The sequence below is a fragment of the Haliotis asinina genome, chromosome 10 (genome assembly GCF_037392515.1).
Source record: "Haliotis asinina isolate JCU_RB_2024 chromosome 10, JCU_Hal_asi_v2, whole genome shotgun sequence".
NCBI classification, from domain to species: Eukaryota; Metazoa; Mollusca; class Gastropoda; order Lepetellida; family Haliotidae; genus Haliotis; species Haliotis asinina.
This window is the reverse complement of record NC_090289.1, coordinates 43,145,094-43,164,871: the sequence shown is the minus strand read 5'-3', so window position 1 is coordinate 43,164,871 and position 19,778 is coordinate 43,145,094. Positions and strand designations below refer to the sequence as shown.

General features: G+C 39.0%; 1 protein-coding gene across 1 annotated transcript in view; it reads left to right on the top strand.

Annotated features, from left to right (window-relative positions):
* The window catches only part of LOC137299081 (uncharacterized), a 57,794-nt gene extending 50,007 nt beyond the window's left edge, over positions 1-7,787 (top strand). The window contains exons 4-5 of the mRNA XM_067831578.1: positions 5,377-5,436; positions 6,412-7,787. Of these exons, the coding sequence (XP_067687679.1) occupies positions 5,377-5,435 (59 nt within the window). The 3' untranslated portion in view covers position 5,436; positions 6,412-7,787. The remainder of the gene's footprint in view (positions 1-5,376; positions 5,437-6,411) is intronic.
* Positions 7,788-19,778: the final 11,991 nt, after the last annotated feature.

Genomic DNA, 19,778 nt, shown 5'->3' with positions numbered 1-19,778 from the left:
GTCTTCCCACTTTTGTAGTCAACCCACTTTAAGGTTGCTTGTTTTCTTTTGTGTGCGTAATTGCTCCTGCTTTGTAATGAGAACGCAAGACATTTCTCATTTATAGGACAACTTCTGGCTATTTGTCTATGTCAAAGCAATTACAAAGTGTTGTGTCAACTAAATGAATTTTGCCAATCGGGTGTTACAGACTTGTAATTAATACGTCACATCCTAATTCCCGAAATGATATGCTGCACTTATTTATAGCTTTGGTCATCTTTTGTAATCGTCAGTCATTAATTGAAACCTCTCGTCGACGATAATGACAGATGTTTCCTGTGTGCATCCAATACGACAAGGCTGAGAAGGCATCACCTTCCTCCGGCACTGCACAGCTTATGCTTGTCTTAACGCCGGTGTAGTGTATCTTAGTGTACCATTCGCAGTTTGCTGTGATTGCCACATAATCTCTTTATTTCAAGAAGGATATTGCTCACTTCTTGTGAAATAGCATGCTCACACACTGTTTGAAACTGAAAACTTGACATGGCAAAGTCACCAGTCCTAATGTAAACTTTGCAGGTCACAACACATGAACACTTCATTTAAAGAGAAAACGACAAATGTTCTCTAATATGATTTTGTTCCACCGCGCTCTTTTACTTTTAATTACATATCACAATGTCATTGGGGGGAAGCTGCTACTAGCTGTTTTATGAAATATCACTTGCGTATTTGGAGATGAATACACTGGTCATCAAATGCATATTACACACAAGTAATCGATGTGATGGCTCTGGTGTTTGACTAACCCCAAAAGACCCCAAAAGACCCTAAATCCGTCGAATGACCAAACATTGAACACATCTCAATCATTAATCATCAGCGTTAAGGCTGAAGTCAACAATATTCCCGTTTTATAAGTAGATCAGAATGAGAGACGTATCATTTCAGTGGATCGTTTTTTGTCATCTAAACCTTTTGTTTCGTCGGATAGTTCGATGCTCAAGAGAAAGAAAAAAGATAAACATGATGAGGGTGTTGTAGTTCAAAACAACCTTAGATCGAAGACGACCTTAAGTCTATGTTACGGCATGGGAGTTACGGTCCGCACAGCGCCAAGATCGCTTGTACACCGCAACCAGATCTTGACCAGCAGTAGAATGTGTTGGTCAGGCTTGGAGACTCGTAATGGACTATAAAGGGAACCACAACGGCGTGGCAATGTTGAGAGAGTGGCCCAGAGTTTTTGTCATGGATTCACTCGGAACAGATGATCCGTTATTCTAAACCAAATCGTTATTCTTCTAATGCCCAACTTTGATTTTGAAATAAAAGTCGAGTTGATGAGGTAACCCGAATCGTTGAATATCCATGCAAACGGCGTAAAACAATATTCACTCACACTGAGGACATTTCAGCAGTCCTCGGGGATGTTACTTCATCCCTGGCTGAAATGAAAAGTACCATTAAACCAGAAAACAACCCAACAAAACACAATTGTCTGTCATGCATTTAACAGGATTAAAAAATTATCTGCAGTGTAATAATGGGCGCTCTGTTAACTAAAAACATGCGAATCTTTACATTACGTATTAGTGATCACATGATCTCGGCATAGCTGTGAATACAGCACCAAAGCGAGATAATGCATATAACATGTTTGACTGGATGCTACAGATCGAAATCGTATTGACTGCACAACTAAAATCACCATAGGTTGGATCACCGTCCAATCAGATATTCAAGCGATCAACTGTAAGGATCAGCACACTTGTTTTATGTACATTTGCACATATTGACACGATTTCAAGGCAAATTCCCAACAAATTTTATTACTTAATTTGCGCATATTTAACAGACCGGAGCTATAATTCCCTCACAAACAGCAAAATTTACTCAGTACAGCATTAAACGCGATTTTCCACGGGATAAAGTTTAATATAAGGTTGTTAGATGATTTTACCGAGAGATAACTCAAAACGTAAACGTATTAATACCCTGCCATGGCAACGACTCCAGATCGTCTTAAGTTTCTGAACGGAGACAAATTTGTGCCTCCGATAAAAAACTATGACAATTTAAAAATGTCACGATTTAGAAATTGGCCTTCGATCGCGATGTTGACAGAAGATAAAAGGAAATTGTAAGCATGAAAACAACGCCGATTAGAATATGCTACTTGAAAAACGGACGATCGATTTTGTCTCTTTATGTTGAGGTTTGCCAGATTCGTTTAATGTCATGTAATTTGCCAATTATAGTTTTTGTTTTTGGTCTTGTCTTTGATAAAGCTTTGTTACAACCCTTAATGTAAAATATACTCTTACTCTAATTTCTTTTACATTAATGGTTATATGTTAAATCTTTATGTGAAAAACATTCCATTAAGAGCACGCCCGCAATCCATAATGTAAAAATATTATTTTTCAACATTAATGGTTGAATTACATATCTCCTTTGTTGTAATGATACGTATTAAAAGAATTCGGGCATATAGAGTAACTATCCTTTGCTGTCTGTAAATTCTTTATTATTGCACCCGTTTTTAATGATTATTCATAATTTGTTTTTCTTTCAATTTGGGATATGTTGATTAAATCCATGCTGAGAACTAGTGTAGATACTCCTCACCCCGAATAATCCGAATGCCTCTCAATAACGACCACCTGTTACCTGTTTACGGGTTAATGGTCTTTTAGTGGTCATAACCAACATGTCATTTAACCGATTTTTCTTTCAATTCAACAACTCAGGGACTATACAAACTATACAAATTAAATGTACAAGTCCCCTGATTGGTCGATATCAAATAATGAACCTATTAAAGATTGTTCTACGGAACTATTGTGCAAGGTAAGATGCGGCATTCATGGTCGTATGCCCAACACGGGACCCAAAATCATTCAAAATGAAAACACGTAAACAGAGAGTAGAAAATGTATGCAGTGGCTGGATTGGCGTGTGGTTCCGATATGTATGAAACTGTTTATGATCATCAGTCCTTGAAACCAATGATAATCGTTTATTTACCAGAGAACAATCTGTATGTACATTGTCTCGAAGGATAACACCAGGCTTTCGAAGCATACATTTCTAAGTCGATATCCTCAAACTACAGAGGCAATTATGAACAGGTTTATTTTGTACTATTTTGTCAAAGTTCATCATGTACATGAATAACTCCAAACTAATAGGGTATGCACATTTCACAGAAATACACGTGTTACGACACATCATAAGACATATGTATTGACATCTTCTACTCATCCCTTATGAGGGTCAAATAACACATTCACATGTATTTTATGTAAGTAAGGAAGTCTACTAAGATGCCGAATTTTCCAGGATTGAAATGCCGATCAGTGTGTAATACTATTTCATTCTGTATTTTATTACTAATGAATCCGAACAGATGTTTACATAAGATAATTGATTATCTAAACATTGCATCGTTTTGTTTTCAAGCACGAGCAAAGGCAAGATGAAATGAACTAATTCGAACTAATTCAGCCACTTGTGTTGATGTCACCAAAACCCTACGCCAAAAGTCAGTGGTATTATTAGATTATGGAATGTTGGGAGTGCCCACCATTAATGCACTGGCAGAAATCATACCAGGTACCTAATAGACGTTTTACTAGTTGTATAGACTACATACATTTTCACGCATTCTTTGAATACAGTCTTCAGTTGTACGGGGTTGTGATAATGGATGATTGTATAGTCTCTGAAGTTGGAAGTTTGTTCTTGCTTTCAAGAACACATGTGATATTGTTTTGAGACGTTAATGTAATGAACTCCTTAATAATGACCCTCCTTCTCACAAAGACAGAACATATTTGACAGTCCTGGATACCTACATTAATATACTGAACAGCTAAAGGAACGCAAGTTTCGAAACAATGAAATCAAAGTCATCAAAGTAAGCGTTCATGTTTATGTCATGTTGCGCTTCTTTTGCTGTTCAGTATATGTGGAGGCCAGTATATTGAATCGTCAATTCATATTGTAACACAAGAAAGGAAGAAGAATGAAACAAGTAGACTTGTTTAAGTATTCAATAAGAATTCAAGGTCCGAGTTTACTATATTGCTCTGTTAAAGTGTGTATGTTATTACATCACATACGCCCATGATTCCATTCCAGTCGGTTATCAATGATGATGAATTTCCAGTCTTAAGCATGGGGCTCATACCAAAATCAATAATCTTGAATTGCTTAGGAGCCGACAGTCTGTTTATAATATCTTGTGGATGTGGATGTCAGGGCAGGCTTTTTCTGGAACAATATCTCTATAAAATAAAGAGATTACCAGTTTTATGAAAGAATTTTAGCATGCATGCATGGATGCATGTATGTATGTATGTATGTATGTATGTATGTATGTATGTATGTATGTATGTATGTATGTATGTATGTATGTATGTATGTATGTATGTATGTATGTATGTATGTATGTATGTATGTGTGTGTGTGTGTATGTATGTATGTATGTATGTATGTATGTACGTATGTATGTATTGCAACTGCTAGAACCATTGGTGAATTCGCATTCGCAGGGGAATGGTAATTGTTTTGAAGTCCTATGTTGACATCTGATCTACGTACAATCTGCATATTACCGGGGCCATTACTTGTTCAAGTAGAGGAACACAATAATCGCATTAAATCCTTAAGTAAGTCTTTTCCAAGAGGCAAATAGTGACACACACAATCTGCTTTTTCTTCGCAAAATCATTTGTACTGCTTAGAAAGTGACCTGGGCCTTCATTTTCGAAGCTCTCTTAACGCTGAGATCGTCAAAGGTTAATGTATGGGACTCACGAGTATATTAGCGCTAGGCGAGCTTCGGAAATCTAGGCCTTGACTGAATTTTAAGGTTACGGGGTGATAAATTATGTTGAAAGTATTATGCAGCTCAAAGCTGTCATCAAACTGTTTGCTTTATCAGTTCATAACCTTGAACATATGATTAAATGCATGACGTGTTTATTTCAGTTTGGATGAAAACACAATCGAGTAATGTCAGAAATCAGTATTCTGTCAGAACCTGCTCTCGAAAGCCATCCCCAATAACATATCCATTATTTACCTGACAGGCACCGTCCGTGAATGCTAGTACCAAATAGTTATATAGATTGTAATCATTAAGTGTTCAAACCAAATCTTATAATGACATTCGACATAATGGTGAATCAAATTTTAACGAAATCACACAGATATGGCAGTTGCTCTGTTGTGGAGTCCGTGAAAGTAGCAAATAATCAATGAAACCAAATACATGTTGGTGATTACATATAGGTACCTTTAAAAGGTGAAAATAACAATCATAACTTTTAAGATGCACTTGATAGATATATCGTTACATATTTACGGTCTTATACTTTACAGGGTTGTTTGCCAAGGAGAAACGAAAGCCCCACTTTGGCTTCCATGGGTCCCGCGGTTAAGGTAAATAATTGACCCTTTTGCTTGCGGAAAAATCCATGTTGTCGATGTTGGCCATATATGTCAAAAGAATATTGTTCTCTGTACAATAGTGTGCCATAATCATAAGATTGTGGATGGAATCCGGTTCTACCTGTTTTTCACCTGGCCTATCAATGTACATGTTCGTGTTGTCTGATGTGTGCGTTTTGATATGTGTTATAACCAGCCTGTCCTTCAGAAGAGTGACTGCTTAATACACTGTATATACCTCATTTCAGCAGTGTCCGGTGAGTAAGTTAACATCTAAAGTGACACGGCAATATTTTAGCCATATCGTGACTACAACAAATTCCAAATACATGGTAATGATCATAAATACCTTCTACCGAAAGATAATAAAATACACCAAAAGATCATTATCAAGAAATGAAAGTACATGTGGTTTGTAATTTTAAAACGTTCATACTATCTATGCAACACCAACACGAGATATAAATTACCAACAAGCGAAAGTAGGTAACCTTTGTATACAGGTTTGCCACAAAATACGGGTTTGTCCTAAGATCGTGTGTTCGAATATACCTACCGCCACGATTACACGATTATGTTTCCAGATTTGTGCATGTAAAAGTGACAAATGTAAGGCTGTATAACCCTCACATCCAGCACACACGTCGTGATATAACAGGAATACATCAGTCTTCAGCTCCCATCGAAACTGCTTCATCCTTAGAAGCATTCAAATCGGGACTCAAAAAGACCTACAACCTGTAACTGCCAAAAATCCTCATGGACAGTTTGACGAACTGGCATATTAATCCCATGAACTGTAGTGACTATTGTATGTTTTGATTATGTTCTGGGTGGACAATGACGCAGAGAAATATCCAGATATGATTATTATTATATGATGACATGGATACAATACAGTACGTATATAGCGTCAAGCAGGTAAGTCATTAGAAGTGTGATAATCATGATATGTTTATGCTTCAGGACCAGACCATGAATGGTTGAAACCTAATGGAATGCGTTTGAAGGAAACAACCTTGAAGTCATAATGTTATTGTAAGGTACTCTATGCACCCACGTATCTGCTTGAGAACACTGCATCTTTACACGACAGTCAAACCTCCATACTGCGACGACGCCGCGACACGGCGACACGGCACACCATTGTAGACAGGACACCGTTGACGGTTACAAGTAGACAAAAGTCTGTTCTCACGCCAATCGTCGTTGCTACAAGGACGTAGATGTTTATTGTTAGCTGTTGGGTATCCATGGACTTTAGTTTGCTTAATAAACTATTTCTTGATAAAATATTCTACAGGTACAGAACTGTTGTATTGACATTCCTCTCATTCAATCAAGGCTTGGTTTTAGAAACTGTGAAAGGGAACTGTAACGGGGTGGATCAATATGGCACAAATGGTAAACAAAGAAGGAACAGTATGCACTTTACTGAATAAGTCAGGGGTCACTGGCATAAACATGAAATACTTATATACATTGAGTTTCTTTGTTGAAGTAGTTTTCTCAACACAGCAAAATTGCAAAATTTAACTCAAAAGCTTTTACTGACGATCTCACCTGCATTAATGAATCGATGATATCATTCTTAAAAGGCCTTATCACTGTTGCATGGTAATTCAACATACTTTCGTTATGATCGGAATAATTCAAAGGACTCTACTTTCATGGATGAAAAAGTTCGATTTGCTTTCAGATGCAATTGGTTCTGTTTTACATGTTACCGCAATTTCAAATCTGAAACAAGAAGCTTTCGGCGGTCCTCCCTATTTTTACAATCTTCACCACAGACACGTAGTTTGGGTTATCTTGTACTTCCAAGTTTGACATAAAGGAGTTGTGAATTGTCTGTAAAGTTAAGAAATTATTACATTTCGCATGGTATGACATTGCTCTTAACAAAGTCTTCTGTCCTTCAGTTTCGTCTAATCTCCCGAGTCTCAAACGTGTTGTCTTCCTTTGTATTGCTACTATTCAGAATCCAGAACGGCTTTTGTAGGATTTGCTTAATGTGGAGTATTGTTTTACAGATTGTCACGATGTGTTTAAATCACTGAAATATCATGCACAACTACCCCTGTGGAAGTCATTTTTGAATAGGTTTTTGATGTTATGTAACCAATTCGTTAATGTACCTTTCGGCTTGAGAACCTTACGCCTGTTTATTTCAGCACAAGATTTCTCGCTACACTTGAATTGTTTAATCTGAAGACCTCCTCATAGCGAAACATGGAAGTCTTCGAGGTATAGTTAGGATATGTTCCGGCCTGGTTCTAAGACTCAAAGTTGTACGTCGATGATATGAATTCAAACAATAAAGCATGGCTTGATGAACTTTCTATGGGTTTTTATTTTTGTTAAGTTCAAATTGTGGCATGACGCGATGGTTGATCTCGTGAATGCCCGACAACTGCCCACGTGCATAATATTATAAAGAAATAAAAATACAATAATAACTGGGAGGCAAGAGATTTAACATATCATATTGTATATCTTTCTCTCCCTCTCTCATAATATGTTTTGGCACGCGAACACCAAGAGATAAAATTCACAAGTTAATGACATGGAACGAATATTATTCTTCTGTATGTTTCAGATCGAAACACTTTAAGATGCATGCTCCGTATAAACAGTGTCGTATGTCTCTTCGTGCTGTATTAGTCAAAATAACGCCAATCTAACCTTACAATTTAACTCACTCACTCTTCATGCGTCAATCGCAAACATATGACCGATGGAATTCATTACAATGATTTGAACTAGATGCCCCCTTTTGTATATTACGGGTGCATACCTTGGGGTAGGATGCACACACCTGTTGATACACAGATATTGTGACTGTTTGATAGTGATTAATGAACGCATACTTGTTTAACGAACTAGATTTCCTGAGAGTTTTGTCACAAATGTTTATTCTATGACAATATAAGGAAATTACAATTCCTCCTCAAATGAGTTCATCACAAAGGATTTCCTTAGTTGTAATTCTGAAATCATATAATGTATCTTTTCACAAATATTTATGAAGCAATTCCTGGACGCGACCGTTGTGTTTCACCGCATTGCACGTGCATGTTCATTCACGGCCCATAGTTTGAATGTTTGAGTGAATGTATGGAGCATGACGTTTGCACAAGTGGATTGTGAATGTGAACTGCACACAACGACGCTATCAGGTGCCCATAGCAACACATTTGTACGTTATTGCAGTAAGTGCAGCAGAGTCCTGAAAATCAACGTCGACGGCATGTGAATATGCTGCAGTGGGACAAACCTCAGTACCAGACATTATAGTAATCATGGAAAAATCACCAAACAGCATATGCTGTTTGGTAGCTCATCGTCATTAAAATAACAACATTCCTAACTTTCCACAGGCCGGTCGACCTCACGTGACATCACGTCAACTGGACAGATATATTCGGTTGTTGCAGCTTCGAAATTGATATCACATTGGCAGCTCTGGCAGCTCCGATGTTGAAACCAATTAGTGGCGTAACAGTATGCAACTGAGGGAACACAATATCTGGCTCAGACCTCCAAAGAGTGAGTGAGTGAGTGAGTTTAGTTTCATTCATCAATATTCCAGCTATATGGCGGCGGTCTGTAAATAATCGAGTCTGGACCAGACAATCCAGTGATCAATAACATGAGCATCCATCTGCACAACTGGGAACCGATGACATGTGTCAACCAAGTCAGCAAGCCTGACCACCCGATCCCGTTAGTCGCCTCTTACGACAAGCATAGACGCCTTTTATAGCAAACATGGGTTGCTGAAGGCCTATTCTACCCCGATACCTTCGCGGGTCAAGTTCAAAGAAAGCCATTTTTAAGGCTCCTGAAAGAAAGACTACACACTGTTCAAGTTTCGTTTGGACAGCTAAACTCAGCTCAGTGAGTCATGCACAGGGGCAACAACAAAGACCATGCAACTCAAGGTTGTCACCTTTCGATACACTGTTACAGATTCTTCCGCTTGTACAAAAGCAGGAATGAAAAATCACGTTGCTGCAGAAGAATTCCCGCCCACAAGTTGCAGGTTTTGTAACGGAAAACACTGGTGTACAGCCATGACCATTGTCTGGAATGTCATGAACGGTTTCTTGCCAATGGTCTTAAACACATATGGCAACACCAGAAATTATCCCTAAAATCTCACCCGCCAAAGAGACGCAACTCTGCAGAATGGATTGCCTTCGATATCAGGCTCGACATGCATCCTTCATATGGCAGAACAATGAAATAGATACGTGTGTGTAGTATAACATTGCGTTGAGTATTTTCGTCACGTAACAGTATGCTACAAAAGGTAAGCCCATGTTCGAAGATGGTTGCTATGTTCATTATCAGGAAATAGAACGCAGTGTCAAGAATGTGATTAATATAGAGAAAAATAAACGTTCCAAATATGAAATGCATGCATATCAACCGTATCAAAAAGCTGTGAAATCCAGGGTACACTCAGTGCACACTCTGTTATTTGTTTGAGATTTGACTGGTAAAATGTAATTACACATATTATCATATTTATTCATAACTTCACATTTTAATTGGCCACACCTTTCTAATTTCTTGCATTCTCAAATTGAAAAATTGCTCTTCCAGTCCTTAGGTACTGTTAAAGTGTTCATGTCACGAGGTCATGTAACCGTTAGGATGGTAATTAAGCGGAATGTCTAAAATCCCCTGAAAATTATCTTGACACAATGCTGTAGTACTCTAACAGAGAGGATACTGACATTTTGGTTTGTGGCGAGAGTGTCGATATCAGATGGTAGTGTTCTGAAGTAAGGTGAATAACTGGTGTAATATAACGTAAAAACAACTCTAGCTGTACTTGGAGCGTTTACTCTGTAATTATGATATCAAGAGGTGTAATTCAAGAAGTTGTCGTCAAAATTGGATACTGTCAACTCAATATAGGACACAGGTGGGAGGAAATTGATCTGCTACATGTTTCTCTGACATCGCACACCTCACACGTCATCGCCTCATTTGCAGTGATCACAATCTCTGAAGTTGAGTCGGCTTAACGTAAATCATTGTGTGTGTGAGTGAGTGAGTGAGTGAGTCGACAGGTGAGTGAGTGAGTGATAATGACTTTTCGACGCTTTAATGTACTTGACTCCAGATCACGTAAAGCACGTTATCAATTTCCGTTGAATAAGAAGTGCTGCCGTAACTGATATAAGTTGCAATATTATCAGGGATTGGCCTGGTAATTGTGTCCATCGTTGCAACGTAGCCTGGACATAAATGTGACAGACAGTCAATGCTTGGAATTCATACATGAAAATCGATTCTCTTTACCATACTCCGTTCAACCTTCCAGTTGAGAAATATAAAGTTCATAGACTGCGTGCAGCGGGAAGTTCGAGGTGCTTCGATGTAGAATAAGAGTTCAAGTTCTCTTTCGTCAGATAAAAACACATAGCGGATTAAGTACAATCTGCCTGATTGTGGTGTTTGCAAATTTTCAGACATTCAGAACGCTGAATATGCAACGATCGTATTTTCTCAGTCAAACAGAAGCAGATTACCATAAAAATAAAGTCCCTTATTGGCGACAGAATAATATATATTTTATGAATTTCTCACAGTCATCTCTTTAAGTAACCACACACCACACACTAACGGGATCGCATAGTCAGGTTGGCTCAGTAGGTTGATGCATGTCAGGAATGTTCATGTGACCATTGTCCCAGTAAAGAAGAACTGGAGTATTTGGACTGCGATGTTAATAATAAACTATATATAAGGAAACACTCTGGTGAGGTATCTGGCTTGTCATCAATTTCGGACACCCGTATTACTAAACGTCTAGCATCCACACAGGCAGGATGTTTCGGATACCACTCTTTGGCATGGTGTCACAAAGATCGAAGTTACATACAAAAACGCGGATGCAGTATTTTATCTGAAGTGGTGTGGTCAATACTTCCGGTGGTGTGAAACCACCCTTTGTACATTTCATATATATTCCTCCAAACATGAGCACGCTTGTACAATTGCTAAGCAATCTCTCTGTTTTCCACTTTTTCCACGCTCTGGTGTGTATCACTATACACCGTAAGTATGCCTTCTATTGCCAGTTGCAGCATAAAAAACGCTCATAAAATATCATGTGTTCTGCTCGACCAGATCATGGTCTGTATGAGAGTGACTTCCCTTGGTTCTTTGCAGTTCAAGCTCTTTTCCAACGCTTAAGACCGTCGTTATCGTCCCAGTGTGGACAGTGCCTCTGTGAGGAGCTTGTTTGCGTACGCTGATTACTTTCCTGGACTGACAACGACCTCCAGGCTGGTTCGCGAGGTTAGGTAGTTTCTACACCCCTGGCTGTCCCACAAATGTCTCATTCAGACTCCACGACATTCACAAATTCTGTACATTCGTGAGTGCACTGACTTAGGAAATGGGGCTGCCGTTCGTGTGTGTTGTAACATACCTGACTGTGTTGCCTTGAGTGATTCTATACTGAATCCTGAATTTCAGAATAATTTTCTTCACTATTCATCATTCTTCTGTGGTTATCTAAATTGTAGAGCACAGTAGTGCCGTGGTAATGCCTATCACACTGAAACCCCAGGTTCGATCTCGGGTGCAGGTACCCAGGTTCGGGTCCCAAGGTGGGCACATTTTCGTGGGACAAGGTATTTCGGTCCACATTGTCTCAGTTCACCTGTAAAATGGGTACCCGTGAGGATGTGCTGGCAATGTGAGTATTTAGTTCATTGCGTCAACAGGCAGCATGGCTCTATGGTCCCCAGGGAGTTGAAAAAGTATCGGAAAGTACGATAGGGTCCTGTGACCAGAGATAGTATTGTAGGTAGCGCCGCGAGCAGGCAATGTGTCAGGGCAAGAGCGTCATATAAATGGACTTTTATTCACCGATTTCAAGATATCAATATATCTACGTTTCAACAAGGAATCACCTCATTACTTATGTATAATTTAGAAGGCGGATGACGTTACACGATGTTCTTGAAAATTACGATTTAACGGTCTTGTAAAGACAAGATACCTACTTAATTTGACGTTATAAACGAACTGAAATTGCATAAGTCTGTAGGTGTGTAGTATTTATACCCAGGTCATGTCTTACTCGTCATACTATTGTGTACTTCTGTATGACTTACAAGATGACTCATACGCAGTAACGGATTATTTGAGACAATCACAACCTTTATGTTTGAGACGAAACAGATTTTCTTCTATTTGTCGGTAAAATTGCTTTTTAAGTGTGATGTAGCTAGATGTACTTTTCCTGATGTAGAGTGAAGTGGACAGACACGGAAACCCTCAAGATTCGGAACTTATCCGGAAGGTAAGCAAGAAGTGTTTTTAGTTCATGCACTTCCTTGTACCAAGGAGGCGATACACCTGCTTCCTTACTACACTTGTCTCTCGATTTCAAAGACAACCCAGGAAGCGTCAATACGCCCACTTGTTTGAATGTAGGTCTACAGAACACAGCTGCGTCGGAGTGAGTGAGTATGTCTGCCCTAAAGTCGCATTTAACGGTAATTCAGTTATATCAAAGAGTCTCAGCTTAATGTGAGAGAAACACTTGGTAAACCCTCAGCAGTGGTGTGGAGTACAACAAGGCTGGAAAAATGACGAGATAAATCTTGAATTACAACCAACGACCATGCGTTTCCGGTAGGACTAAATCAAAGGAATTGTAACAGCGATTTGTCGCGTCTTAAACGAAAGAACCACTCGTACGTCTCAGATGAGTCTACTTGTGTACGTAAAACTACATTCCTGAACTGCCATACAAAAGAAATAAATACTCCCACGTTTAATCGTGACTACAAATGAACAACCAAGATTTGCTAGTTATGTGTTCGATATGGGTATAGTTGAAGCAATTTACAATATTCATCAGTATCCTAGTTGAAGCAATTTACAATATTCATCAGTATCCTAGTTGAAGCAATTTACAATATTCATCAGTTTCCAGTTTCCTTCAGATTGTGATAACGTCTAGGTTTGTTTAAAACCACTAAGGTCGAAGTATATTCTTTCCTTAGCCTGGAGGTTTATTCGCTCTTAATTAAAGCAATACATCTGACCCGAAAGTGGCATAGCCCACAGTCTTAAGCCTACTGTATTTCAATACACTGTATATTAATGTACTGCCAGTGTTCGTGGTCTCAGTCTCGGCGATAATGTGAACGGTAGCTCTAGACTGAATTTAGAAGTATTGATTTTTAACATCCATTGATTAAAGTACTTGTCAACAATGTATCACATTATGCCATAAGAAAATCATTGGAGAAATAAATTCCAAAGATAAACTAAATGCACAAGATATCTGGAAATAGCTTAAAAGTTTCAAACTCTTAATAGTTTTATGATACTGATAAAAGAATCTGACACATTACAACCTGTAGTAAGTGTATGGCGACAGATGTTTTAATATCTTGAAAAGATTGGAGTAAGATTCAAACAATCACTTGGAGATCGAATCTCGAATCCCGAATCCGTTTCTAACTTGATGTTGCATATTTCTATTTAATCATCTCGTGGCGATCTCAAACAACGTCACATACTGGAGATAAAACTGCCGAATCCGACTATGTCATCATCACATACTTTGTTAATCACTGATGAATTGTAAGTAATAAAAAGTGTCCTAAAAAGGGTAATGTATTCTGCTACGCCGATGACATATCCATCACAAACTTGCAAAGGGAAGTCAACCTACACAACATCTTCCAAAAGTGACTACACGAAACAACTCTGGACATAGTTATACTCAGTGATGCATCGAATTTAGTTAGTTATTTTGTTGTTTAACGCCGCACTCAGCAATATTCAAGCTAATATGGCGGCAGTCTGTAAATTGTTTGGACCAGACATTCCAGTTATCACCCGCTTGAGCGGGACTCTAATCAGTTGGGATACGATGACATGTGTCAACCAAATCAGGGATTCTGATAACCTGATAAGTCGCCTTGAATACATGAATTGCAAGAACGTTTAACTCCAACCCCTTAATGTAACTTGGTTACATAACCTTGCTGGTTGTAATACCACCCGATCACGTCAGCCGATTGGTGGATGGTAGCTGAACACCACTTCTAACCTTCATGACGGGTATCAGATCTAGAAATGTTTTAGACAACACATAATGTATTTTGATAATAAAAGTTTGAAGTCTGTAACCCTTAGTAAAATATAAGCGACACAACCAGTTCCAAAGTCGTTAGAAGGTTCTGCGATTATGATTCCTGCATGAATACTTGTTTGGAGATCTGTTTTAAATTGAGATGACACCGGTTGTTCACGAAACTGTCTTGCATCTGTTACAAGCAAATGATATGCAAAAATATGTTACACGTAAACACAGGAAATCGCATCTGGAGAAAGCATTGTCACGAATTAGAAATGTCCTCCTCGTTGCTACCATGAAACATTAAACCTTTACTTATGCCTCAACGAAATTGATCAGACACGACTTAACACCACAATGTCTTGAAATTATGATAATAGTTACTGACAAAGAGCACAATAGTCATGTGAATCATCTAATTCCTAGTATTTGCGCCATGGCTATCAGATAATGTCTCAGGGATCAAGGTACGCAGTCACATGCTCCCTCTCCCAAATGTAATCTCTGTCAGGGCGTTGTTTGCTTGCGCCTTTCTTCTTACATTGTAACGGTACAATGTAACCGTATTGTAACTGTAGAATGGCATCAGTGAATTTCCCCTAAGATGTTGGCGTTTCGTCCACGTTTGAGTTATGTTTGTGCTAAATGATTGAGAATTAATGTTCACTGACCGAAATATATCGTATATTGATCAAGGGTTAGTCCTACATTTGAACCGGAATATTGTAAGCTGTATTTGTACATGCGGCAATATTTGATCCCGCAATCAAATGACGTTATTTGATTCTCTTAGCCCTGTACGATCAGTTGCTCGAAATTTGATTTTACTTTAGAGAATGTTTTCATGGAAAACATCATGCTCGTTTCAGAAGTGAATATGGATGAGGAATAACTTCCTGTATATTCACGATATACATATGTGGAGATGGAGTTGCTCAGTCCTACAGACAGAAGGATATCATGATATAATATCAGTCCTACAGACAGAAGGATATCATGATATAATATCAGTCCTACAGACAGATGGATATCATAAGATAATATCAGTCATACAGACAGATGGATATCATGATATAACATCAGTCATACAGACAGAAGGATATCATTATATAATATCAGTTCCACAGACAGAAGGATATCATGATATAACATCAGTCATACAGACAGAAGGATATCATGATATAATATCAGCCCCACAGACAGAAGGATATCATGATATAATATCAGTCATACAGACAGAATGATATCATGATATAATATCAGTTCCAGAGACAGAAGAATACCATGATATAATATCAGTCCCACAGACAGAAGAATATCATGATGTAATATCAGTCCCACAGACAGAAGGATATCATGATATAATATCAGTCCCACAGACAGAAGGATATCATCGCAATCTGACACCAAGATTCGCCGCCATTATGGCTTCTTCAAAAAGACATGCTGCTAATACCTATTCATTCGACTACAGTCAACAATTCGAGATCTCGAGTAAAAAACTGCATCGATATAATATTACATGCATGAATGTGTAATAACTATTATGAAAGGCAAACGCAACCACAATCTTAAATTATATATGAGTCTAGTTAGGGTCTTAAAACATTCGCAGCTTGAAAGTCATTCAGCTTTCATGATGTTCTTGTTTGTGGCAAAATCGACTTTTACAGTTTTCCAAACACAGCAGAAGCATCTCACATCAGTCCTTTATTGTCTGTCTGGTTTTGTCTATGGTTAGATTCTTCAGAGGTCTGTTTAATTCTACTTCCGTGTTCTGTTGTTCACAAGACAAGTTGATTTGCGCACTTTACTATTACACTGCCACAGTTCCTCGTGTGTGTTTAGGTCGATCTATGGCGCTTGATATATATACGAAAGTGGGGGTGTTCTCCGGTCGGGTGGAGTGGAGGTTAAATCGTGAAGCCCATTTGTTCGCCCATTTACGGTGTCCCTTGTGGGATACTTGTTACAGGCGACACAAAACACAACTTTTGGACAAGGGTTAGTGCTATGTTTTGGTCTGTTTCCTATTTCAGTATCGTCTATTTTATGATAAGTCCTCTGATATTTAGTAATACTGTGTATTCATTTTTAACAAGGCTCCTTGGTTTTAGTTACTTACCATCATTATAGAACTTTAGTGTCAATTAGTAGTGTAGTTGATATATGACATACTTTTTCCTCATCAGAGAAACAGATGTACATATGCGGTTGTTAGCAATTTCCAAAGCATCTTAAACTGTAAAGTTGGCATCGATTTGTTCAGTTTTCTTTATCTGTGTACAAGAGTATCAACTTGGAAAAGGAAAATTCTTTGTGTTCTAGTCATCTATCAAATGCTCTTTCCACATACTGATATATGTGTGGTCTGTCTGTACCAAGACCCGTGAAGGTCCGGTGAAAAATAGGCCTTCAGCAACCCATGTTTGCCATAAAATTCCACCATGCTTGCGTATGACGAGTTTAGCAGGGGAGTTCAAGAAGGAAAGAGAAAGCCTCAAAGATGATCCAAGATCGACCTTCACTAGTACAAGAGAAGGTGGATGAAATACAAGAGAAGCTAGATGATAAACCGTGAAAAGGAAAACTCTTTGTGTTCTAGTCATCTATCAAATGCTCTTTCCACATACTGATATATGTGTGGTCTGTCTGTACCAAGATCCGTGAAGGTCCGGTGAAAAATAGGCCTTCAGCAACCCATGTTTGCCATAAAATTCCACCATGCTTGCGTATGACGAGTTTAGCAGGGGAGTTCAAGAAGGAAAGAGAAAGCCTCAAAGATGATCCAAGATCGACCTTCACTAGTACAAGAGAAGGTGGATGAAATACAAGAGAAGCTAGATGATAAACCGTGAAAAGGAAAACTCTTTGTGTTCTAGTCATCTATCAAATGCTCTTTCCACAGAGAAAATACTGATATATGTGTGGTCTGTCTGTACCAAGACCCGTGAAGGTCCGGTGTAAAATAGGCCTTCAGCAACCCATGTTTGGGAGGAAGGAGAAAGAAAGGAAGAAGGAAAGAGAAAGCCTCAAAGATCCAAGATCGACCTTCACCAGTACAAGAGAAGGTGGATGAAATACAAGAGAAGCTAGATGATAGAACCGTTAATGCACGGGTTAGAATTTATCTTAAGGAACGCGTACTTGTCCTAAGATGTGACTAACGGGACTCGCTGACTTGATTTACGCATGTCATCGGTCCCCAACTGCGTAGATCAATGCTCAAGGTGTTGATCATTGGATTGTATTATCCAAACTCAATTATTTACAGAGCGCCACCATATAGCTGGAATATTGCCGAGTGCGGCATAAAACTAAACTCACTCACTCTGTACCAAGGCTTTTTGATAAGTGAAGTGTGATGTCACTTTCGATATTTTGAGTTGGAAACCGATCTATACAAGGTGTGGCTCCTCGACCTGTGAATTCTTTTCCTACATATACCAAATCCCCCATGACAATATAGTAAACGTACTTCCTCGATTGCTTAGTGTCACCGTAAGAGTTGTAACAAGATACATTTTCTTGATAAGGATCACCTGAAACTGCCATCGATATCATCCTCTAATCTGTGCACGTAAACATCTGGATACTATGCTGTTCTCAGACGTATCAACTTTGCAATCATTTACCGCTGATCTCATTTCAGAGGGTCTACAAATAGTATATATAGTCATTAATCTCAAAATTAAAATCGTAATGGCAACAGTTGTTCTTACGGAAAGGTCAACTGAACACTGTCCTTTGAGATTAGTTCGCAGTTTTCTTCGGCCATCAATAAAAAGACTTGTTGATTCCATTCATGCAACACGCAGTTTACATTTTACTGTGTCATACATACAACAATAGAAACCCACACCTAGACCTACACCCACCTACACCTGCCTACATTGGCACCTACCCATCTACTTAGCTTAAACTACCTACCTTTTCTTAAACCAAATCAACTTACAAACATACGGTTCTATCCCCAAACTTCCACACCCCAAAACATCCAAATCTCAATATACACTACCACGCACTGTTAAACCAACTCCTTAGCTCCCCTTTTAGGTAACAGGCTAGAGCAGAAAGTGCACTAAGCTGAAACAGCAGATAGCGATCCTGATCACTTGGTTGTTTTTCTTGTAATGTCTTAGTTAGGTTTAACTGAATAGTCCAGGGACTTTGGAGGACGTGCACTTTCTTTTGATGCCCTAAACATGTAAACAGGGAACACAAGAGACGTAAACACTTAGCAGAGTAGAGATTTCGTAGAGAAGAGAGAAGTTTGATAATAAATCTGAAAGATATATACATATGGAAATTAATTAAGCAACACCAAATTCAAAGACACATAAAAACTTAACAAAGTTTAACGAAGTAATTTTGATGATTGATTATTCAATTTTGATGTATTGACATACAGCATGAGCTTTTCATGGGTTGATATGACACGCGTGAAGCTTGCACAGCGCACGTGCATTGCTTTAACCTCAACTTTCGAAAAATGCACTTTTTCCCTGGGGTGTTTACAAGCGCAGGTTGTCGATTGCATTCGGTTTTTCATTCATTTCAATGTCATGGCACGTAGGAAATTATCAGAGGCCACTCGTTGGCAAATAATCGGCATGAGGAATGCTGGTATGTCTCTAAGACAAATCGGGACTCAAATCGGACGACATCATTCCATAATTTCAAAACTTTTGAAAAAATACCGGGCCACTAATGAAGTTAAAGACCTGCCTAGACCAGGAAGACCCAGGAAGACCACAGTCCGGGAGGACAGAGCTTTACTGAGACTTGTACGGCGCAGGTCCTTCGACTCGAGCTCTCGGTTGAGACAGGAGTGGCTTCCAGGGAGACCCATCTCGAACAGGACTGTTCGGAATCGTCTGAAAGCTGCAGGATACCGGGCAAGGAGGCCAATCAAGCGACCCAGACTGTCTCCAGCCCATAAGGCAGCCCGACTGGCCTGGTGTAATGACCGTTTGCACTGGAACATTGCCTCTTGGAGGAAGGTCCATTTCTCAGATGAGAGCCGGTTCTTGCTGCACATGGTGGACGGTCGTACTCGGGTCTGGAGGCAGAGGAACACAGCAATGGCTCCACGGAACATCCAGGAGACTGTGGCCTTTGGGGGAGGTTCCGTTATGGTATGGGGGTGCATTTCCATGAACTGCAAGTTGGATATCATTACCATCCGTGGCAACCTTAACGGTGTTCG